Here is a 24,350-nt window from a genome sequence, read left to right as displayed (position 1 = left end):
GTGTAATGGCGCATCTGCTTTGTGGAATATGCTGCCCTTTGAAGTTAGACAGGCTCTGACCTTACAAAATTTCACTAAATACTAAAAGCTCCCCTTTTCTACATGCTTTCCTCAATTAAAAGTTGACTCTCATGGAGTATCAGATTTCTTTTTGAAAACTTTTTTTTAATCTGTATTATGTATTACATTTTTATTGTACACTGATGTATTGCTAATGTTTACTGGTTTATAATTTTTTTCAAATAAAATAAAATTACAGTCAGTTTTGGGGTGAATCTCTTCTGTTTATAATCCGCGTGAGTAGTACTGAAATTTCAAGTACTTTTTTGAATCCTTAATTGTAAAACTGTTTATTAAAAGTTTCAGCAAAAGCAACTAACCTGTTTTGTCCAAGGGTGTGGGAGAAAAGTTTAGTTTAGAAAAAACATTGCTGTTGGGAGTAGGAGATGTTGCAGAATAGTAACTTTTGGTATCTCACTGTGGTGTACTGCTTCTTATTTTCTAGGAGGTGCTGAAACAGCTGCAAGGAAGTATTGAAGATGAGGCAATGGCTTCATCTGGACAGATTGATTTACTGGAACGTCTTAAAGGTAAACTTGGAAAAACACAGCCAGTTTTGCCAAACGAAAGTTGTCAGTGTAAATAATTGTTTATATTCGATCAGAGATTACCATATGGGTCTTTAAGTATTTTTTGCCACATAAACTTGTTAAACATTCATACCTAAAGGGGGTGTTACCTAACAATATGGGCTTTACAGTTATGAAGCAGGCATGCCAACGGCATTGCAATATCTCCTTTCTCTTGCAACTTTAATTTTTTTAAAATAGTTTGTTATAAGGATAAAGTTACACCTTGATTAAAATTTCATAGGGCTGCAAGGCTTCTGATGAAGTTGTTTTGGGTAGAGGGGGAATCTAACTCATAGACTACCATTTGATTATCCTTTTCGTTGATTAATAATAATCTCTGCCAATTCCGACTATAACATTTTGACTTTAGAATTTATTAGGGCATTTGTTACCTGTTCCATCTATTAAGAGGAGAAAAGGTCATTTGAAAAATGAAGATGTAAATGGCTTTTACATATGTTAGATATCCGGCACTTTTTATTTCCATTCAGAATTGAACTTGGACAGCAATAACTTCCCTGGAGTGAAGTTAAGGCCAAAGATATCCATGCGTTCGTACGGAAGCCGGGAAGGGTCAGTTTCTAGTCGATCAGGAGAGTGCAGCCCTGTTCCCATGGGATCATTTCCTCGAAGAGGTTTTATGAATGGAAGCAGGGAGAGCACTGGTTATTTAGAAGAACTGGAGAAAGAGAGGTAATGTTTTTTATCATATTATGTGTTTTATGAAAAATACTTCAATTTTAAAAGTCCCCCTCTCTTCTTTGGGTAAGGGACAAGACAAAATATTTCAAGTCCTGTGTCTTGCCTGGTATTCTGATAATTCTTAAGAAATCATAATTCCATTTCTACAAGTCTGGGAATGCATGTTGAAACAAAATCTTCATTAGTGCTTTGCAGAACACAATCTGCTGCTCTGCTCATAGATCTCTCTATTGAACAAAAGCTACCCATGCCAACCCATGTGCTTGATGGGAAGGATATTCTGAAAGCACAGCAGGTCCATCTTTCTCTCCATCTTTCTCTTCATGGAGAGGTGACTTATGTAGGCACTCGCCTCTTCCTTCCAATAATCTGTTTAGCTGGAAATCTAGACTCAGAGTTGCTCCCCATAGACCATAGGATATTAATACATACAGTTCATTAACTTATACGAGAGAATTTCAGAATATGCATATGTTTTAGTTGTTAATGACGTGTTTCATTCTTAATTGCGGTTATCAAGGGCTTGGATCCAGGGGTGAGCATGCATGACTGAAATCTCTCTCATAGTCACACGTTCTCACACATTATCATATAGCATTATGGATGGTCCTCCATTCCTCAAGGGTGGCTTTTCAGATATGCAGGGGTCAGCAGAGAGAGAGGACAAGGGGAACCAGACATTGTTTAACCATGAAAGTACCTTCTGCTCACGCACAGGAATCTTTGGACAAAATGACAAAATGGGCAATGGACTTGGGATACAATATAGAATATGATAAGTGGTTGAAATTATGGAGCAGTGGAATGAAATTCATGGCATGCGTCACGCTTAGAGAAAATTTGGAAGAAATGATGTATAGGTGGTACATCACACCAGCAAAACTAGGGAAAATGTACAAAACAGGAAATAAGGCTTGCTGGAAGTGTAAAATCAAAGAAGGCAATTTCTACCATATGTGGTGGACCTGCGAAGAAATGAAGTAGTTCTGGGAACTTATCTATAATGAGTTAAAAAAATTATTTAAATACACCTTCCCTAAAAGACCAGAAGCCGCCTTACTAGGAATAATTGGGGATGAAATTAAAAAAGAAGATAAGACACTATTCCAATATGCAACAGTAGCGGCTAGAATATTAATAGCACAAAATTGGAAAAACCCCAACACCCCAACTATCAGAGATTGGCAAACAAAATTATTTGAATATGTTGAACTAGCAAAAATGACGCAAAAAATTAGAAACCAAAAAAATACAAAGTTTATTAGTGACTGGAATAAATTTATGGTATACATTGAAGGAAGCTATAGAAACTTAAAAACTACAGCAGGTTTGATATAAATCTTACGATGCGCAAACCATTAACAATTAAAGCTGCAGAAAAAAGAAAGAAGTTTTATTAAGAAGCCCGAAATCGGGACGGAAGGTCAATAGGTATGTAGAGGAAAGATTTAAAGATAAAAAGATTTAAGGAAGAAGACAAAGAATTGTAATGGAAACTGATGGGTTTTTGTGTTATGTATGGATATTTCTTTTGAAATTGTTGATTTGTTTTTCCTTTTGGTTATTTAAGTGAAATTCAATAAAAAGAAATTAAAAAAAAGGAATCTTTGGATGCAAGCTAGGAATTATGGCATACAGTGGTACCCCGCAAGACGAATGCCTCGCAAGACGGAAAACCCGCAAGACGAAAGGGTTTTCTGTTTTGGAGGCGCTTCGCAAGACGAATTTCCCTATGGGCTTGCTTCGCAAGACGAAAGCCCATAGGGAAATCTCCGGGGACCTGTTATAAATGCTGGTGGTGGGGAGCAAAGCCTTTCCCCCCCTCCGGCCTTCAGAAGAGGTCCAGGAAGGCCGGCAGGGGCCGAAAGGCTTTGCTCCCCACCGCCAGCATTTTAAAAGCAGTCCGGCATAGCAGGGAAGCGCTTCCCGCTATTGCGGACGGCTTTTGAAGGCAGGCGGGGGGGAAGACTTTCGCCCCCCCGCCGGCCTTCAGAAGAGGTCCAGGAAAGTCTCCCCCCCCGCCTGCCTTCACGGGAGAGCGGAGAAAGGCAGCGCCTTTCTCCGCTGTCGCCGACGGCTTTTGAAGGCAGGCGGGGGGGAAAGACTTTCGCCCCCCGCCGGCCTTCAGAAGAGGTCCTGGACCTCTTCTGAAGGCCGGCGGGGGGCGAAAGTCTTTCCCCCCCCCCCCCCGCCTGCCTTCCCAGGGGCTTTTAAATCGCCCCGGACAGCGGAGAAGTCCTCCGCTGTCCCGGGGTTTTTTTAAATGCTGGGGGTGGGAAGAAAAGCCCTTGTCCCCCCCCCCCCAAGCCTTCAGAAGAGGTCCGGGGACAGACTGTCCCCGGACCTGGTCTGAAGGCGGTTTCCCTAGGAACGCATTAATTGATTTTCAATGCATTCCTATGGGAAACCGTGCATCGCAAGACGAAAAACTCGCAAGACGAAGAGACTTGCGGAACGAATTAATTTCGTCTTGCGAGGCACCACTGTATTCTGTATTCTGTATTTATGCTTTGTTGGCTGTGGGTTATAGGAGTAGACAAAATACTTAGTATCAGTGTCTGTGTGGCTTTACAGTATAATGTAGTGTGTAAGAAAAGAACAAACATCATTCCAAGAAACAACCTATATAATAATAATGAAGTTTGTAACATTTTATATTCTGCCCCTCCACCAAAGATTTTGAGCACGGATGGAGTATTTCCATTTTATTTGCACAACCCGGTGAAAGGGGTTAGGGTAATAATAGCTTGCTAGGGTCAGCCAGTCGCTGTGAGGATTTTAATCTAGGTTCATTTCATGCAAAGCTAACACTATCTCATATGCCACATTGATTCTAAGTTATAAACTTGATTTTGTCTTTCTTGAACAGTTGAAGCATAGATATTTGGCAACTGAAGTTATTCATTGTTGTTGATCTTGTTGCATTAATAGCTATTTCTATGATGATTTATAATTAGATACTACAATATATAATACAAGGTACAACTCAAGGCCCTTGCCCAGCTGCGTCCTCTGACAGAGGCTCTGAGAGTGGCATCAAGGGGCAAAGGCCTCCTCAGTTGTGGCCCCCTGTCAATGGAATGCTCATCTAAATTATGCTTGTCTGACTCCAAAATTGATTTATTTTTTGTGCCAGGTTAAGCCGTTCCTCTTCTTCAAGGCATTTCATGGAATGTGTTCCAACTGTGTCAAGGCTTTATGCTAGTGTTATTCTGAGTTTCTTTTTTGTTTGTGTTCAGAAAAAAAAATAGGAAATGCCTTCTAGATAGATATTTGCACAAGTGTAAAGGAAGTCAGAAGTCATGGAATCATAATGGAAAGCAATTTGTGTTGTTTTTTCCCTTAATTTTTTTCTTCCACAAATTTGAGTACGGTCTTTTTTCCCCCAGTTGCAGTCCTTTAAAAAAAATTGTCTTCATAGAAATGATTTTATGTATGCTTCCTATAGCTTTCCCTCTAATAAAGGCTGCAAATTGAACACTGAGAATTATGAAAGCACATTTATAAAGTCAATTAACTTTATTTGGTTATTCCATTTAAAATGTGTACTTTAGTTGAACTGGCTCAGCAGGAGGCAATTTGACTCGGAAGATTTGTGTCAAACCCTGAGCATTTCATTTCTTGTTAGATACAATACAGCAGAGATGATTTATGACTAAAAGCTATGGCACTCCCGGCTATCGTATGTCCTACATAAAATGACAATGTTCTCCAACCCATTTCACCATTGTACACACAGAAGTCGCATTTCTTTCAACTTGATGTTGAAGAGGCACTTTTTCTACACCTGTTACCTTTTCAGCAATTGGACAACTTCTGGCAGAATTTAATGACTAACATTTGCTTCTTCATTTATAGGTCTCTCTTGCTAGCTGAGCTTGAAAAGGAGGAGAAAGAAAAAGACTGGTATTATGCTCAGCTTCAGAATCTGACGAAGAGGATAGATAGTCTTCCTCTTACTGAAAACGTAAGTGGTAATTGTAGTGACATATTCAGCCCAATACAATCAATATAAATTCAGTTCCCAACACTGCAAAAGTGGAAGCAGCTCACACAATGAATCCTTACCACAGTCTCCCCTGCAGCTCCTGAGAAATCTTTTGCAGAGAAGGAGTGGGGTCCCACCAAACATTGTGGGCTGTGACATATGGGGCTGCAGTGAGAAGACAGAATTGCCCCAATTCAAATGGAAGCATCTTTGCACTCCACAGGTGCAAAATTATTCTGCCCGTTTTTAGGCAATTCACCCCTCCAGCTGCAGCAGCACACCCATGATTTTTGATTGACTCTCTGGGGAATGCTTTTCAGAGAGCACAGGAGGCTGCTGTAAAGTGGGGTGGGGAAATATCACTTTTGTGAGCTCCTTTTTTTTTTTTTTTGTAATCGATTTTTCTTAAAGTTTTCACAATACAATAAAATAATGTCTGGAACAGATAGAATTGAAAAGACAAGAAAGAGAGAAATGGGAGGGGAGGAGGAGGAAGAAAAGAACACAGAGATAAGAAACACCAAGGATAAAGATGGGGAAAACTTCTGATTCTTTGTCTGCCCGATTACCTTAGAAAAGGTCTATTTAAGGCACTCATTCTATCTTCTACACTTTGTTAAACCATATTTCTCTATTATTAATAATAATTAGCTTTACATCCATTAGTTCCCATCACCATTCCTCTGTATTGGATAATAGTAATTTCTTCCATCCATGTCCATATTAGAATTTCTCCACTGTGGTCACATATTGGAGCATTTTGCTTGTGCAACATTGGTGTTTTAACAATTAACTCCTGTGCAAAAGGCCACACATACTTACAGAGAATGGGGTAAAAGTGAGAACTTATACAACCATACCAATACCAGCTTCCATTTGCTTTTAGACTAATATCAGCATAGAAGGGGGAAATACCAAGCTATCTGGTCCCTCTTCCCCCTTGTCTTCCACGTAGGAGTCTAGTCTAGAACTTTTTTCCAGCCTTATGCAGTGTATCATTAGCTTATTTGGCAGTCTTCATCTTAGCATTAATAAAATTGCTTCTCAGAATGATTTACAATGGAACTTGATGCCAAACTGCAAAAATATTTAGTGTGCATTATAGACTTAGTTATGCTTTGTTGGGAGATTAGCCAGTTGTATGTGGATGAGCAGTCACCACTATAGGGGTTCAGAGTTACATGTTTTCTCTAAATCTGTATGCTTCATCTATATCCTAGAATTGTGACATGGTACTTGGTTTATTGGGAGCTGCCTTTTAAAAAGTTGCTAGCCTTCATGGCAGGAGCTAAAATGTGAAAATGCGAAAGACTGAATTTGGGTCAAGGTCTCAAGGCATACTTGTTTTTCGTTTAAATTTGGAACTCAATATATCTCAAGTATTCAGTATTAAAACAATCAAAGGATGGGGCTCTATGGACTGTGTAGCTTCTTATACTTACCACATCCCACAACCTAAAGAAAGGTGAGGCTAAAAAGAAACTGTGTGAATGGGAAGAGGATTCCTTACCTGACTAGTATTCTTCAGTATCTGTCCTTCCAACATCCCAAGAAGTTTCAAAAAGGAAAGTAGAGGAATAATGGGACCTTCAAGCTTGCAGATATTGGGATGGTATCTTACTACATTAGGGAAGGGAGTTAAGAAGTCAGCAAAATGCATGCAAATATTTTAATTGCCTTTTACATCTTTATAGATTTTCTTTTTTGAATGGCCTCATTCTGCCATTGTTGCAGTCTTTGTCTCATTGGGCAAGATACATTAATGAGGTGGTGATCTAAATTATAGACATAGGATCTTCATTTTTAAATTAATTGTTATTATATGAATGGTTTATTAGCAGCATAACTGAATGTGTTTTGGTTCTAGTTCTCCTTGCAGACAGATATGACTAGAAGACAATTGGAGTATGAAGCAAGGCAGATCAGGGCTGCTATGGAAGAACAGCTAGGCACTTGCCAAGACATGGAGAAGAGAGCACAGGTAATTATATAACAAGGTTTTACAAAAATTGAAAGAGTGTCTGTGCCAACAGTAAACTTAGTTAGCTTTCATAAAACTGTAGTGCATAAATTTCTGACTGCCTCACCAATAATATTTCTCTGCCTGTAGCAGGGGTAAGGAACCTATGTTCACTCTTGGGGGGGGGCTGCATGCCGGGGGGGGGGGCAGAAGCAAAAGCAGAGGGGGTGCACTTTCTCCTCCATCCTTGCACATGCATCCATACATTTTCACTGTCTTGCAATGCACACACTTTATTTTCTCTTCCCTCCTTAGTCCTGCTTCCCCATGGAGGCTTTTGAAACACTCCCATTTGGTACTAGTGGGAGCTTTTAAGAAACCTAATTGCTTCATAAAGGTGGGGGATCAGCCTTCACGGGAAGGGGAGAATTAACCCTTTTCTGTCTAGCATAGATCCTTTACAAACAGGCACCTTTTGATAGTAACGGAGGCTTTTTAAAAGTTTGATTGCTGTGGATGGGTAGGCAACAAGGTTATAAACCTGTATCTGAACTTCATTTTTCCAAGGTGAGAGTTGCTAGAATTCAACAAATTGAAAAGGATATTTTACGTATAAGACAACTCTTGCAGTCCCAAGCTGCTGAAGCAGAGGTTAGTATTTATTTTCTGCCCTTTATTTATGTACTGTACATGCATGTTTGAAACAAATAAGTCGATCTGACTGAACAAGGAGCACCTTCTGTATAAATAACCAATAACTCTTTGTGGTTACTCACCTGTGGCTGAGCAATTTTGTGTTGCTTTTAGTCAAGACAGCAGTTTCCTTGTTTAAAGAACTCGTATCCGGCGTTTCATCTTCGAGCGTGACGTATTCAAGGTACCTCATATGATCCATCACTGAAACAGATCAATAAGAGATACATTACAGTTTACTCTTGCTTTAAAGCTACATGGCATCAGTCATAAGAGAGAAACTCAAAGTAGCCACTGCTCACCAATCCTAGACTGGCCATGAGATCAAATAAATTGTGCTGTTGGTGTTTTTATCTTCATTTTTTAATGAACCCATTCGGCCTCTGAGAGAGAAAATGCTCAGAGTTCAGGTACAGATATGTACAGCATTTTTAATCTCTATCACCTATGGTCTTTTTAATTATTGTGAGAGTTTGGAACCCTTTGCTAGCTATTGAATTCCATGTCTGAAGTTTTATAGCTTTTGTAGTGAGGTCCTGCCAAAATATGTACAGGAAGTTGCATTCAGTTGCAGAGCAGGTAGAGACAAAAGTGCCAGTGCCCAATTGGGACTCCTAAAGTGCACTTGTTGGCACCTCTTTGGGACAGCCTACTCCTTCCCAGGGACGCGGGTGGCGCTGTGGGTTAAACCACAGAGCCTAGGACTTCCCAATCAGAAGGTCGGTGGTTCGAATCCCCGCAACGGGGTGAGCTCCCGTTGCTCAGTCCCTGCTCCTGCCAACCTAGCAGTTCGAAAGCATATCAAAATGCAAGTAGATAAATAGGTGCTGCTACGGCGGGAAGGTAAACGGTGTTTCCGTGCACTGCTCTGGTTCGCCAGAAGTGGCTTAGTCATGCCGGCCACATGACTGTACGCCAGCTCCCTCGGCCAATAAAGCGAGTTGAGCTCCACAACCCCAAGTCGGTCACGATTGGACCTAATGGTCAGGGGTCCCTTTACCTTTACTCCTTCCCAAGTCGGGATGCGGGTGAAGCTGTGGTCTAAACCACAGAGCCTAGGACTTGCTGATCAGAAGGTTGGTGGTTTGAATCCCCGTAACAGGGTGAGCTCCCGTTGCTCGGTCCCTGCTCCTGCCAACCTAGCAGTTCGAAAGCACGTCAAAGTGCAAGTAGATAAATAGGTACCGCTATGGCGGGAAGGTAAACGGCATTTCCGTGCACTGCTCTGGTTCGCCAGAAATGGCTTAGTCATGCTGGCCACATACCCAGAAGCTGTCTGCGGACAAACGCCGGCTCCCTCAGCCTGTAGAGCGAGATGAGTGTGCAACCCCAGAGTCCTCCGCGACTGGACTTAATGGTCAGGGGCCCTTTTACCTTTACTCCTTCCCAAAGTGAACCAGGTGATGAGCTGATAGGCAGTGACTCCAAGCCTGCTGGATTGACTGTGCAACAGAGTTCCCAGTGAGCAGCTGTTCTCTGCAGAAAGCAGGCTTGAAATCACTGCCTGTCAGCTGATTGACAGTAAAGTCAAGCCTCACTTGGCTTGGATTTACTTTTATAGTGCAGTACAAAGGAAAAATTGGTCACTTGATATCAGGTGATTGGCAGGTGGGTAGGGCTCTGCCCATCTGTTATAATGGCCTGCCAGGAAGAAACCCAGGATCTGGCTGGCAGGTTGTATCCAGTTCCCCACTCCTTGTCTACATTACCTGATAATTGTTCTGCAAGATTTCCGACAGACACAATTCCCACCTTATCTGGCAATATCAGGGAGCCAATATGAGTTTGGTTTTGGTTTTTGCATGAAAGCATATGCTCTACCGCTGAAATACAGCCCGTCCCAGTCTCTAAGCTATGATTAGAAGATCTGGAGTACTACATGTGTTAATTTCTCTTTCCTTCTTATCTCATGTCCAAATTTCCTCCTTTCACCACTTCTCCTTCCATTTCAGGCTCCAATACTTTTTCTTTTAGACATCTGTCCAATACTGGACTGATTTCGCAGACTTGGCTGTTTTAAATTGACTGTTCCCTTAGCTTTTATTTTAATGATGTTATACCCATTATTGATTATTGTTTGGTAGTTTTTGATCTTCTTTGTTGTAGATTTCTATTAGATCTGTACAGGTTTTTTGGTATGGCAGCGTTGTTGTAGGATGTTTTCTTCAGCTGCTTTGAATATAAGGGCTTTAAATAAATTATGGCACTAACCATGATTAATTTCAAATAAGAGTTTGCAAACTTTTAGCAGAAGATTGAAACTAATTATGTTGGCTTCATGCCTGTCAGACATACTGCATCCTGGTTAGCTGTAAAAAGGGAGAGGGGTGAGATGCTGGGTTCAGTAAAACAACACTTTATAAAGATGGTTACATTTTGCTGAAAATGAAACTTCTAGATGGCTAAATAATGGAATTCAATAATTTGAATATAGTTGTAGATAGTTGCTAGACAGCCAGCCTGGCTTGGAAAACACTAAGAGAATTAAGATTCCTTATGTTACCTGTACTAGATCTCCCTGATCACACATCCCAAGATATAAGATATACCCATGATTTGTGTGATTAACTGGGCTGGAAAATTATTTCTTGTTTCTTGCTACCAGCCTTAATTTTTAGGTGTCGACTGTGCATGGGTATGTATGAATACCTTTTTCTGTGTCTTTAGTAGCAGATTCTTAGTCTGCTGTGACTCCCCTCCTCCCTTCTTTAAGCTGGTAAGATGGTCTTTGTCAAACTGTGTTTCTCAAATTCCGTTAACCAAAAACTTTTAAGAGGGGTATGTGGGTCTCCCTCAACACAGAAATGCACACACACACACACAATATATATTTTCTATGTTTGACCCACTGTCCCCTCCCCCAGCAATTAAGCTTGAAAAATGACTTTAATGCAGCTGAGAGGTATTTTTATATAAATATTATCTCTTGCTTTTTCTTTATTATTTGGTTAATTAGCATATTTTGTATGTTTGATTACCCCCCCACCCCCTGCCAATACAAAGTTTCCCTCCCAACTCCCTTTTGCATTTTCGTGTTTATTTTTTTAATCGTGTTCAGCTTAGTTCTGCTGCTTGCTATTTTCAGTAGATTCTTTCTTAACGTTTGAAGGCATGCTTGCTTGACAGATGTCTTGGTGGGGGAGGGGAGCAGGAGAAAGCTGAGAAGGCTTATTCTGAAATGTAATTGATTAATTTATATAAATGTGTTTCTATCGCTGTGTAATGTCATATGCAGTATAAGTGTAGCTCACATTTAATAAAAACATAAGAGCATAAGAAGAGCCATTCTGGATCAGACAAAAAGCCCACCCTGTTCTGACAGCTGCCAACTAGATTCCTGTAGGAAGCCTGTAAGCAGGATGTGAGTGCAAAAGCACTCTTCCTACTCGTGATTCCCAGCAACTGGCAATAATCCAGGGATGCCAACAGGATTTCCTGGACCTGGTCTGCTGTATGTGGATTAGGGCCCCTACACTCCCCCTCCCTGTCTCACAATCCAGTGGCAAGAACTGCTGCATATGCACATATATTTACTTAGCCTAGCCTAGCCTGTTTCACGGGGCTGTGGCAAATATAAAATATTTGGGAGGGGAGGGAAATGTACAAGTTGCTGGATAAAAAAGCAAGGTGCAAATATATGTCAAACAGCACATAGTTAAACTGTGCAAAACACTCACATAGGAGGCAGTGAGGGCCACCAATCTGCCTGGCTTTCAAAGGGAATGAAACAAATTCATGGAGGATAAGGCTATGCTCTGGCTCCACAGTTGCCTGAATACAGTTTGCTGTGTTCCCATAGGACGGGGAGGGTTTCATTGCACTTGCAGGCATTTCATAGAAAAGGGATTGGCCACTGTGAGAAGAGGATGCTGGGATAGATGGTCATTGTCCAGCAGGGCTTTTCTTAAATTCTTCGGTAATGTTATTCAAAGATAATTTAAAGGAAGCCAGAAAGGAATCTTCCTTGCTTTAACTGCAATGTTTCATAGGCCTGATGTTTACAAGATGGTTGGGGTATAAATAATAAATTATTATTATTATTATTATTATTATTATTACCCAAATGGGAAATTCTTTTTTGCCAACCCTTATGTATGATAACTGGCTAAAAATACTTTTAAGTATGTAGATGTCTGAACTACCAACTCTCAGCCTGGCCTGCGTCACAGGGCTGTTGTGAATATAAAAAAGGGAAGGGGCAGAAACAGTGATCACAGCCTTGAGCTCCTGGGAAGAAAACCAAGATACATATACAGTCAACTTGCATCTTGTGCATATTTAACTTCCAGCTTTACATGCTCCACAGCCGGCCAACTGAAATTGCACAAGCTGAAATTGCTTCAAAGCTCACTCCACACTGGGTTTTCTTGGCACAGAAAGAGCTTTTAAGTTCTCAGACTTGCTTACTGAGCTCTGGGAAGCTCTTGCACAGGCTCTGGGAGTCTCTCACAAGATCTTAGCAATGGTGCTGCCTGCCGAGTGCTGAAGCATTAGAGCTGCCTACGCATTTTGTGCTCTGACTTCCTTCAGAATTGTCCAGTTGACTTTGTTTTAAAGCACTTGTATCCCCCTGTTGGTCTTGCTGCCCCCGTAGCAGAAGGAGAACATATCAGTGACTACTAGCCACAATGGCCGGCTTTATCCTTCATGAATTCATCTAATCCACTAAAACCATCCAAGTTGGTAGCCATCACAACATCATGTGGAAGTGAATTCCATAATTTAACTATGTACTCTGTGAATAAGTACTTAGTCTCTCCTAAATCTTTCAACATTTAGCTTCAGTGGAGGTCCCTGAGTTCTGACTTTTATCATGGATGGAGGGAGAGAAAAAGATTGAACATACTGGATTATTACTGTAGATTATTTTGTGTCCCAGTTTATTCTCTAATAGCCCCATGTTCAATTTAATTATTGCCATTAGTTTCAGCCATAGAACCGCACAGTCTAATACAGCACTGAACTTCTTGAAATGCACATGGCCATACAATGTTTGTAGGCGGTAGGGATCTAACCCTTTTTTATAGTGGGGCCAGTGATTCCTTTAAAACTGTTCTATAGGGGTTTTTTTCTTAAGGGATGTATAAATGAAGCTTCAGACAGTAAAAAACTGAATAAAGGTGTATCTCCTGTTCTGTATGCAGTTCTTTGTGCATTTGAGTCACTTTTAAAAATAAAATTTCACAACCTTTAACTTTCATTACCTTTAAGATGGTATGAAAAAAAATCTGGCTTTTATTTTCTATATATTGGTTTGCCTTTTTAATAGGAAACAGCACTGTTACGTTGTCCAATTTTATTCATTGAGTTGCAGAACGATTAGTCTGGGGACAAACCACTTGTCTAAATTTCTTTCACGTTAAGATGGATGCTCCGACATGTGTCATGCTATAACTAAATTGTGGAAAGCTTCCAAATAGTACAAAACGGGTGTACTATGTGTATTTTGGGCTATCCACCCAGAAGGTGTTTCTATTTGATTGCGAAGCGTAAGTAATATTTTAACTGTTCCAGTCATAGCCTCCAGTAAGTGCATAGATCATGTGACATTGCAGAGGAGACAGTTGTTTGCTCCAATTCTGTTACATTTCTGATAGTGATGTGAGCACAGCTGGTGGAGGATGGTGTTTTGTATCTCACAGCAAATCCTTTGTCTTCTAGAGCTATAATCCTCAGAGGACATGCTTCACTTTCATCCTGCAATTTTGCTTAGGCGGTCGCTCTCGGCTGCTAATTATTGAGGCTAGAGGTTATGAAAAATAAAGCATAGTTCAGTGGTTCGTGAAGCTACAGCATTGACGTGTTCACAGTTTTAAGCTTAAAGTGGAAGCGTACTCCATTTCTGTGCGTAATGTCGCAAACTCTTACATTGACAGAGGGCACCTCCAAGCAAGCACGATGCAGGCTCGCATGAAGCTGAGAGGCAAAATGAAGGTCAAGGAGCAGCGGAAATCAGCGTGGCAACTGCTGGCAGTAGTCAGGTAAAGTCAACATTTTATTTATAAGTAATGCTTCAACATATGGTGCTTGAGGAGGTGGGATATAGTGAGTCTGCTATGGCAATATAATTGTGCGCGAATGGATTCCTTCAGGTGCACTAAATCAGAGAAGGCTTTGTGCTGGAGAAGATGAGTGCTCTTTAATCTGTTACAAAGGAATGTACCATATAGATAGAATTTAAATGTTCTACACTGTAAGCAAGTACAAATCTTGGTCAGATTGCTATTATGTGTAAATTTAAGGGAAAGGAGCCTTGCATGGCTATCAAATTCATGTTGATATAGCCAGGTTTTCAAGTTAAAATGTGATTAATACAGGGAATTTTCTTTGATACTATTTTAAAATGGCTGCTAATTCTGCATTATTTTTATGGCTTCAAAGTAGAAGCTTATGATTATAAATTTGGGGGGGGGGGTGGAAGGCAGTGTTATAAACCACTAGAATAATAAATTATCATCAGTCAAATTGTTCATTTATATTGGAAGCAGATATATTTTTCATTATTTCCTGCTGTTCCTTTGCTATGTATATAGTAATACAATTGTTGTCCGGTTGTGTTTTCATCATGTGGAACATTTTAAACATTCATTTAGACTGACATACAGTTTAAACCCGATTTGTTCAGATTTAAAACCAATTAAAAAAATGTTCTTGTAAATAAGCTACAGCATACCTTGTATGGGACCTTAATGTGGGTGAACTCAGGAGGTGATGAGAAAAGTGTCTTTTAGCCAGAGAGCTTGGTATGAATAACCCTGGTGTTTTAGAACAATTCTGACTTTCCCTCATAAAAAAATTGTGCTTATAGTATTAATCTTATTTCCCCACCCCCACTAGCTTTATGGATATGAGTCATTCAATCCATCTTGCTATGAGACATCTGGGGGATTACCTCCTTTTTATGCAAGGCCAGGGGGAAAAGGCTTAATGGATTGGGCACCAGTATTTCATTTCTGGAGCTCAGGTCAACCTACCTTGTGGCAGAGGATATTATTACTAGAAGGCAAAAAATAAATAAAAATAAATACCCTGGTCAAGCCCAGACATTTTTTTGATAGTCAAATGAATATTATACTTGATGATTTGGCTACCATAGTATTTTTCAGAAGGCGACACTTCTTTCTGCATGACTGCACTGTTCTGCATGCGCTCTGCTGCATTTAGGGAGAGCAAATGAAATTCGCTGAAATGTGGATGCTCCTAAGTTAGCTAAAGGATAGAAGTGAACTTCATTTTTACAAGGAAAATCCATTTGGCGATGTGTTCAATGGAGAGAATATTAAAATAAGAATAAAAAACGGCACCACGTGAGATGAGAATAGAGTTGAAGACAGTAGGTTAGGAATGTAGCAGAACTAGTTGTGTTGATGAGAAAAAAATAAGAGTATATTCAAGCAGGATCAGAAAGGGTGGTGGCAGAGGTAGAGTGAGTATCCAGTTTGGGGATTGGTACATTCAGATGGGGATTGGTACATTCCAAGGACTCCTGTTTACTACTATTTTAATAGGTTTGGAGTATATTTAACTGGTTCTGTCTTCAGTAGGATCAGTTGAAAAATACAGTTCAGCATGATTTGGGTCTTTTGTCAAATTCAGGGCTTTCTAACAACTTCTGGAAGAACAAATTGATTGGTCATCTTCATAATTGCCAATGTTTAAGCTCTATAGCTTATCCAAAGCAGGTTTGATTATTATAAGGAATTTAGTATTAGGTTCCATGGACAGATCATTACAGCTGCAGTGCTTTCGCTTGTATACTTTTCCAGCTATTTCTGTGGCAGTGGACAGCTTAGTGTAAAGGCTCTCTTCTCTTGCTCTCTCATAATCACTGCCTTATTCATCATAATTTTCCCCCTTATTTACACAACCAGTTTTACTGTATGTTTTTCATATTTTTTTCTGTCCTTCCTTGAATTCTTACATTTTTTTTAAAAAAATGGTTAATATATTGCCTGTAGCAGGGTTGATCAACCTGTGTCCCTCTAGATATTGAAAAAGGACAGCTCCCATAATCTTTGAACCATTGGCTAACATGACTGGGACTGATGGGAGTTGTAGTTCAACAACTGCTGTTAGCCACTCCTGGCCTAGAAGACCCACCTATATTTGAAGTAATGGTGAAGTATTTGTATGGGCAGGCTTTTCATGTGCCCCTTAGAGCAACTGTATGTGTAGAGCGCCATCCTTGGGCCACATAAATATAAGCACTTCTATTAAATAATCTTTTAAATAGATATGCATTCTGTGAGGGCCTTGGCTAGCAAGTGTCATTTACAAACCAAAATATTAGACAAGAACCTTACTATTTCAGTGAAGTCTTTGGATTTAAATTCTACCCGTCACAATTTCAAAAAAATAATTGAGTGAATATGCTACTGCTTTGCCATTCCCCTGGAATAAGCAGTACTTATGCAGAAAACATAAAAAAAATGATTCTGAGCAAGGAGGCTGCCGGGAAGGAGGATGAGAGGAGCAAATTGCCTTTGGACCAAGCACAGAATTAAAAAGTCCACTGATTAAAGTCTGTCCCACTTTCAGCTCTATACTGTTGGACCAAACAGCCAAGTGGCAAACCGCACTATCTGTTGCCCTATTGCTACTTCATCTCTGAACTTTCTTTCATTCCTGGAAAATACTCACTAATGCAGGCAGCTGCCAAGCTTTTTGTCTTGCAACCATTGAGGCAAAAAGAACACAATAAACACAGGTTTCCTAATATTGGGCTTGGTTACTTTAGCTGGCGAAATCCATTATGCGCCCCCAATCTTTTGGGAAGTGGTGGGGGAGGTGTTAAGCCCAGATATGAGTGTGCTATAATTATTTCCACTACCCTGCTGCCATCATTTGCAGGCAACTCCCCGTTTGCACAGGAATTGTGTTCTGAAGCACCATGTGCATTGGCAGGGTGCGTGTAAGTCCATTCCACCACTCCTTCTGGGGCCAAAAACTGTGTGTGTGCTGAACGTGTGCAAGCAGGGAGTTACTTGTATTCAGGTTGGACATGGAGTGCATGTGCTTCCTTTCCACCATTTCTGGATTTCTTTTAATTTTGAAACAGTAGTAGGAATGTAGAGGAAGGTAAACATGGTCTGACTTGCTTATGTGTTGAGAGTAAGATCCTGATCTGGGTGGAGAACCTCTGTTCTGGGGGCCTAGTCAGGCCTGTCAGGTCAACCCTAACCCTGCCAGGCAGTTGCAGCCAGGCCACACCCACCAGCCCTATACCTAATGACAGGTTCAAGGCAGATAAACGACCTTCCTCTCCTGAAAGGGGTCTTCAGCTGCTGCTGCTCAGCTAATTGGCAGGGCCTGGAAAGTCCTGTGCAAAGGGCTCCACAATGGGATCTTGCCGAGTGATTTGCAATGGGCTTCTTAAGAGCCTGCATCTAGCTGATTGTCTGGTCTTATGGTGCACTTTAAAAGGCATTTTACATTTCCCTGTGTGGTTTCACTTTGTTGTGACATCAGGTGATTGACAAGTGGGTAGTCCTAGGGTGGGCGGGCAAATAATGATCAGGTCTGCAAGCCGAAACCTTGCATAAAAAGGTTTTAGAGTGCCCTAGGAAGAGCCCCCATTCCACTTGTCTCCCCAAAAGAAGAATATTAGAGGATGCCAGTGTGATTAATAACTGCTGCATCTCATAGGTAGAAGGCAAGAAATACCTTCATTCTGATAATAATGATAATAGTAATAATAATAATTTTATTATTTATATCCCACCCATTTGGCTGGGGTATAAATAAAAACATAATAAAATTCTGCTTGGAAGCCAAAAGCTTCCACCCTTGCGTCCTGTTGTCCTAATAGCCAAATGTAATGTTAGGTATTCACAGTGATCTTTTGGGTGCTTGTACATGGAAAGGTTAATGGGATTTCTTACCCAAGTGGCTTTTCCTGGGGTGAAGTAATGATTAAATGGTAAGAGGATATTATGACCTTTGCCACATAATCTATCCTAAGAAAACTCGGATGTAAGTTATTAATCATTTAATTGATGTGCTCAGTATTGACTCCCCCAGATTAAATTAAGTTGATTCCTGTTCAAAATTAGTAGAAATAGAAAGTATATACTATATACACAAATGTAAGCTTCTCACATTTATGGAGAAATGGTCTCCCTACTACAGAAACTTTGAAAAGGGCACCTTCATTGAGTTTTGCAATAATTTAAACTTAGTTGATCATCTAAAAGCCAAATAGTAAATAAACTAAACATCCTTTAACTGGACAGCAACCCAGCAAATGCTATGATGTCACAGTCACACTTAACTGATCACCCCTAAATGAAATTTGGGTAGTCACTTCATTGCCTAAAGGGAGAGGAGAAAGAGAGAGAGAGAACGCAATTGGTATGACTAAGCGCATCCCTGACATTGGTAGTGCAAGTGGAGGAGAAAAGAGCAGTAATGCTGAAATTGTGCTTGAAAATGTCACCTGTGAGAGAGAATTGTGTTGGTTGGCTCAGGGGCTATGGTTAAGGGAATGAAATATTTCTCACAAAAATATTTCTTACTTTCTGAGTGCAGCACTTCCTATTTGCGTATCCTCCAATCTAAACGGTATGGTTACACTGTTAACAATAATTTAAAAGATTCTATTTTCATCATTGCTGGCAAAATGGCTAACCGCTTGTTGCTTTGTGACTCAGATCACGATGCAGCTTTCCCTCCTCTGGCACAATTAGATTTTTACAGTGTTGACATGTCAGCTTTGTTTAACCCTAACTTCTAAATTGTGTTGCATTCTAAAATGCTGAAATTTTTAAAATGATTTTGTGTTATGCTAATGCTTTCATCGCCAAATTGTTGATTAAACTCTTAGGGTTCAGCTGCTCGTATGGACCATGAGACATCAAGTGTTATGAGTTCTAGCAGCAGTTACTCTGTTCCTCGAAGACTGACAAATCACCTAGGTACTAAGGTAACCAAAGTTTGTCACAGGCTGTTAATGCCACATTTTACACTTACTTTTGAGAAAGGGTAGTAATATTGATAGTCCCATTGAAGGAAAAAGGGGTTAGATAAAATCATTATAAAGTGTTGTGATGTTATGGAATTTTCATTTAAAACCAAGCCGAATTTGAGTTTGTTGGTGCCTCTGGTAACCTCTCTCTTACATCATAGGTGTTGGCTCATATTATGGATGTATTGTTTTATTGGTACTGTTGCTGCAGGTTTACCTTTGACTTGAACAATAAACTTATATTGACTGATTGACTGATTGATTGATGTTCCCTTTCAAACTTGTCTGGCAACCTCCAATTAGCTGATCTTTTTCTGTCCAACTGGGCAGTCATTTTGCAGGGAAAGTCTCATGCTGATTTTGAAATATTATTGTGGCCCTTGAGATGGTTTCAGCTGCCCAGTATATACTGACGCATTGAGTGTGTCAGATGACCTTGTCATGTACAAAATCTAACAAGTCTGTCAATCTTTAGTAATGGCTTCAGCATTATAGAATGGAAGTATCAAAGCAGCTGCCACAGTGCTACTACTAGTATTTCATGATGTGGCATTAGATTCCTGCTACATTAAAAATTTGAGGAGGGTGTCATTAAGCTTTTCTGAAAATGCATAATTGTTTATGAGTGCCCTGTCCTGTTTACAGACAAGAGTAATGCATAGTGAATCCTGCACTAATTTTGGTGATACAGTTTGTACTACTATGTCAACATTATTTTAGCTGCCTAAGAATAGTGCAGTACAGAATCTGTAATGTTGAGAGTTGCTAACATAGGCCCAAAGGCTTAATTCATCATCAATTCATCAAAAATTCTCCTGGTGGCATATGCCATTGCTTATACTTTAAAAATTGGTAACATGTTTTTAAAAATTGCTTGCTTTGTAGGTTGAAATGGTGTATTCATTGCTGTCCATGTTGGGTACTCATGATAAAGATGACATGTCACGAACTTTGCTAGCCATGTCTAGCTCCCAGGACAGCTGCATAGCGATGCGCCAGTCTGGATGTCTTCCGCTCCTCATTCAACTTCTGCATGGCAACGATAAAGACTCGGTGTTGTTGGGAAACTCCCGGGGTAGTAAGGAGGCCCGTGCCAGAGCCAGCGCAGCACTGCATAATATCATCCACTCGCAGCCTGACGATAAGCGAGGCAGGCGAGAAATCAGAGTCCTTCATCTTCTAGAACAAATCCGAGCTTACTGTGAAACGTGTTGGGAATGGCAGGAAGCACACGACCAAGGCATGGACCAGGACAAAAATCCAAGTATGTCACTGTGTTTAAAGCTTTTACTTTAAAACCAGCGTGAAGAGTTTTTTCATGTTACGGCTTTGAATCTGAGTTCTTTGTAGAACAAGCAGTTTCAAGCAAGCTGTGTGAGAAATGAGACCTCTGGTTATGATGGGCAAATCTGCCCACTATAGCCCATGTCACTTTTGCTTGGTTTTCCTATAATTCCACTCCGTTGCTACTTTAATCTTGCATTTTCTTTTCACTACCTTAAAGTATCTTAAGCCTCGGCCATTTATCTGCAGTATTTGTACCCAAATTCTTCAACAACCTCGGTGTCTGAAGGTGGTAATTAACTATACATCCAAATGGGCTGGATGAGGTGGGAAAGCAGAGATATGAGACAAGCAGGTGTAGCAGCTTTCTCTTTATAAACAAGGGAAAATGCTGACTAGGAAAATGACTTCTTACACCCAGAGGGAGATTGCAAGGGAAGAAACTTAGCAGCAACATAACTGGCAAAGAAGGAAGACTCTAAGAACTGTAGTTGGTCTGGGGTGGAGGAAGGCGGGAGGGGTAGGCAAGTTCCCCTATGATAACATTCCCCCATAATGCATTAGGGCTCCTAGGTCCAAGAGCAGAGACCCAGATTGGCTCCAAGCCCATCCCTGTGACACATACTGAAGACTCCTCTCTTTACCTTGGCTTTTGACAGTTATTTTTTGTGAGCCACCTCCTCTGCTGAATTTATAGTGCTCTGCTCCAATTTTCCATCTGTTTTATATGCTTTAAAATTGTTCTGATTTTCATCTGTTTTATGTTTTTATACATTGTTATGTAGCCCACCTTTCAGTCTCACGGTGCAGGGCAGCTAATCTTATAAACAAATATTTTTTTAAAAAAGAGGCCTGTGTTCTTGTGTGGAGTTCCATGTGTATAAGGAGGGGGAACCTTTTTGGCTCTGCAGGCCAGATCCTGGTCAGGTTTACCCCCATGAGCCAAATATAGTAGATGAGGACACCCATCTATCAATCACCTCATATTGGGTGACTTGTTGCTTTGAAGTCCAGAAAGACTATGCACAGTTATGCAGAATGTAGAAACTGTTTATTTCATAATTGTGTAGGCCCCCCCCCTTAATTAGGTTGCCTTTCAGGTGTCTAATAAACAGCTTAGAAACTAAACCTCTCTAAGCTTTGCTTTGTTAAATAACTAATTGATGAAGTAAATAGTGATTATTTTCCTTGTTCTGACAAGTGCCAGCTCCAGTTGACCATCAGATCTGTCCTGCAGTATGTGTTCTTATGAAGCTTTCATTTGATGAAGAGCACCGTCATGCGATGAATGAACTTGGTAAGAGTGGAGCAAAAAGTATCGAAAGTATATGCTGAAGATCACATTACATGGATTAGTTAGAGCTTTAACAACCTGATGGTATCCACAATCAGGAAGATAAAATGTTAGATTTTCCTCACCCTTTCAGTACATGAATGCTTATTGTTTTAAAATGGTTATCTTGGCTCTGGAGAATGCTGTAGCTCCTTCTATTTAGATAATTTGTTGAGCTAGGTATCTTTATCCCCAACCCATTTGTTCCATAGCTACATAGTTGCATATATGCAGGAAGAAACAACAGTGGTGCTGACAAGAGTGGTTGTTAGCAGCATACGTGTTGCTTTTCTTCAAATTCTGTTCACTTGTGACACCTGCATATAAGACATAGGGGGAACATTCACCTTTGAATGCTTAAAGAGTGTTTGTTATCCAAAAAGTGCAATGTGTACAGATAGCAGGTTTTTTCTGGTTTGGAGCAAATTGGTTTGCTTTCTTTGGATTCTTAATACTTCCGTGAAATGCTCCCAGTTCTTTAAAAACAATTCTTAGTTGCTATAGTATGGATCCTTTGTAACCATCCCCTTGCTTTGTCTTTGGCCTTAGAAAATAAATGCCAATAATTATTTATAATAAATTATTCGGAATATTTAGAATAAAATTACAGTGGTACCTCAGTTTATGAACTTAATCCGTTCCGGAAGTCCGTTCTTAAACCGAAACCGTTCTTAAACCAAGGTGCGCTTTCCCTAATGAGGCCTCCCACCGCCGGTGCCCTTCCACCATTCGGCTTCTGTTAATAGACCGAGGTAGAGTTCGCAAACCGGGACACTACTTCTGGTTTTGCAGAGTTCATAAACCGAATAGTTTGTAAACCGGCCTGTTCTTAAACCGAGGTACCACTGTACTTAGAATAAATTATTTAGAATAAATTGTTTCGAAAAATATTTTTTTCTAACAAAAATTTCCACTATGTTTATAGGAGGATTGCAGGCCATTGCAGAATTGCTTCAAGTAGACTGTGAAATGTATGGGCTTACTAATGACCACTACAGTGTCACATTAAGACGATATGCTGGAATGGCTCTGACAAACTTAACTTTTGGAGATGTAGCAAATAAGGTAAGTTAATTTTTCTTTTGCTATTTAATAGTTTTACTATTAAGACTTTCAGCTTTTCAGCTGTTCTGTATATAATGGGCTGCTGTCATTAACTTCAGATGGCCGTGATACAGCTGAGCATGGAACAGAAAAATGTAGTTCTGCTTCTTTCTTGATATTCCTCAGCAGACATTGACACAGCCACAATAACACAATTATGCTCTTTATTATTATCCCATGCCCTATGACTATTGTTAATTAATATTTTAATATTCTCCTTTGCTGTTTTTTTTAAGGGTATTTTGTATAGGCCATGAAATAGTTGACTACATTTTTACATCTGCACTTTATTGTAATTCTTGAACCTGCCACCGTTTGGAAATTTTAATCCATCTTATGATCTGATAAGCCAATTAAGTCTTTACCTGGAGAAGGTAGATTTGGCCATGGTCATTCATGCCCTAGTCCACTCTAGGTTGAACTACAGTAATTTGTTTTATGTGAGACTGCTATTGAAGATTGTTCAGATACTTCCAACTTATCCAGGATGGGGCTATTGGGGCCCAGATCACTGCTATTTATTATTTTGTTCTTTTGCTGTGAATTTATATATTTACTGTTTTAGCTTTATGAGTTTTAGCTTTATGAGTAGCTGTGAGTGCACTTGGTGCAGAAAAGTTGGATAATAATTTTCATGTTGTTTTATGTCTTTAATTCTGCTTGTAAAGAAAGTAACTTGTGACCTGTCAACATACTGCTTAGTAATTTGTTTCGTTATCTCCCTCTCTTTTTAATCAGGCCACCTTGTGTTCTATGAAAGGTTGCATGAGAGCCCTGGTTGCCCAGTTAAAATCTGAAAGTGAAGATTTGCAGCAGGTAAATCTTACTTGCAGAACTTTTATCCTACTGTGTATTGCATAGTTTTTTGTTTTTTCATTAAAGAAACTTGATTGGGGCATCTTGATAGAACTGTACAACTTCTAATGTTAAGTGAGATTAGGCAAAGCCCAAGTTTTTTATGTATTCCTTAATGTAATACAAGTTGATCCACATAGTCTGAAAGTTCTTAATTTGCATGTATTTTATTTGTATGCAGCTTTTTCACCAAAAACAATTATCAGAGAGGCTTAACAACAATGAAACAGAGATGCATTTCAAACAAACGCTACAAAAACAATTACATAATAACATAGCAAAACAATATCAGGTATAATAACAAGATTACTTGAAAGAAAAAAATAACAAGATCACAGCATCTAATAGCAAAAGTAACAAGGGAGCTTCACAGCTTCACCAATCTTCCCATGATGTGCTCACAGTGTGGGGTAGCTGGAAACACCCCTCCAATTTGTAATTTTACCACAGATACATAGAACTTGGAAAGAGTCATTCCAAAATATTCATCAGAATATTTGAAATCATATGTAGAATAGAATTTGAAATGAAACTTTGGGCTACTGCATTGAATTTAATTTTAAAATGAAACCCAGTAAATTAAATAGCTTATTATCAAGCAAATCATGCATCCTAAACTGTTTCCTGGCAGTCAGCAAGTATTAAAGGGTAGAAAACAATAAAGTTAATAAGGCAGATTGAGCTTTTTTATTCTTCCATTTTTTGCAGGTCATTGCAAGCGTGTTGAGAAATTTGTCTTGGCGAGCAGATGTGAACAGTAAGAAGACACTTCGTGAAGTTGGAAGTGTGAAAGCACTCATGGAGTGTGCTTTGGAAGTTAAAAAGGTTACCGCAAA

General features: G+C 39.8%; 1 protein-coding gene and 2 long non-coding RNA genes across 6 annotated transcripts in view; 1 reads left to right on the top strand and 2 right to left on the bottom strand.

The window, feature by feature from the left end:
• The window catches only part of LOC310688372, a 342,987-nt gene that overhangs the window by 303,020 nt on the left and 15,617 nt on the right, over positions 1-24,350 (bottom strand). The window lies entirely within an intron of this gene.
• The window catches only part of APC (APC regulator of WNT signaling pathway), a 63,352-nt gene that overhangs the window by 26,488 nt on the left and 12,514 nt on the right, over positions 1-24,350 (top strand). For all 4 annotated transcript variants that reach the window (XM_083464367.1, XM_083464368.1, XM_083464369.1 and 1 more), the window contains 12 exons: positions 506-590; positions 1,124-1,325; positions 5,193-5,301; positions 7,190-7,303; positions 7,850-7,933; positions 13,852-13,956; positions 18,798-18,896; positions 19,824-20,202; positions 21,424-21,519; positions 22,481-22,620; positions 23,398-23,475; positions 24,223-24,339. In XM_083464367.1, coding sequence (XP_083320493.1) covers positions 506-590; positions 1,124-1,325; positions 5,193-5,301; positions 7,190-7,303; positions 7,850-7,933; positions 13,852-13,956; positions 18,798-18,896; positions 19,824-20,202; positions 21,424-21,519; positions 22,481-22,620; positions 23,398-23,475; positions 24,223-24,339 — 1,608 coding nt within the window. The remainder of the gene's footprint in view (positions 1-505; positions 591-1,123; positions 1,326-5,192; positions 5,302-7,189; positions 7,304-7,849; positions 7,934-13,851; positions 13,957-18,797; positions 18,897-19,823; positions 20,203-21,423; positions 21,520-22,480; positions 22,621-23,397; positions 23,476-24,222; positions 24,340-24,350) is intronic.
• LOC310688361 lies at positions 5,473-8,927 on the bottom strand. Its single transcript, XR_014516893.1, has 3 exons — positions 8,059-8,927; positions 6,833-6,942; positions 5,473-5,487 (listed from the first exon to the last, which is right to left on the bottom strand). It is a non-coding gene; the product is annotated as an uncharacterized lncRNA (long non-coding RNA).

Source organism: Podarcis liolepis (genome assembly GCF_965112155.1).
Source record: "Podarcis liolepis genome assembly, chromosome: 11".
NCBI classification, from domain to species: domain Eukaryota; kingdom Metazoa; phylum Chordata; class Lepidosauria; order Squamata; family Lacertidae; genus Podarcis; species Podarcis liolepis.
Note: the sequence above shows the minus strand (reverse complement) of the source record. Positions and strands in the feature narration are given on the sequence as shown.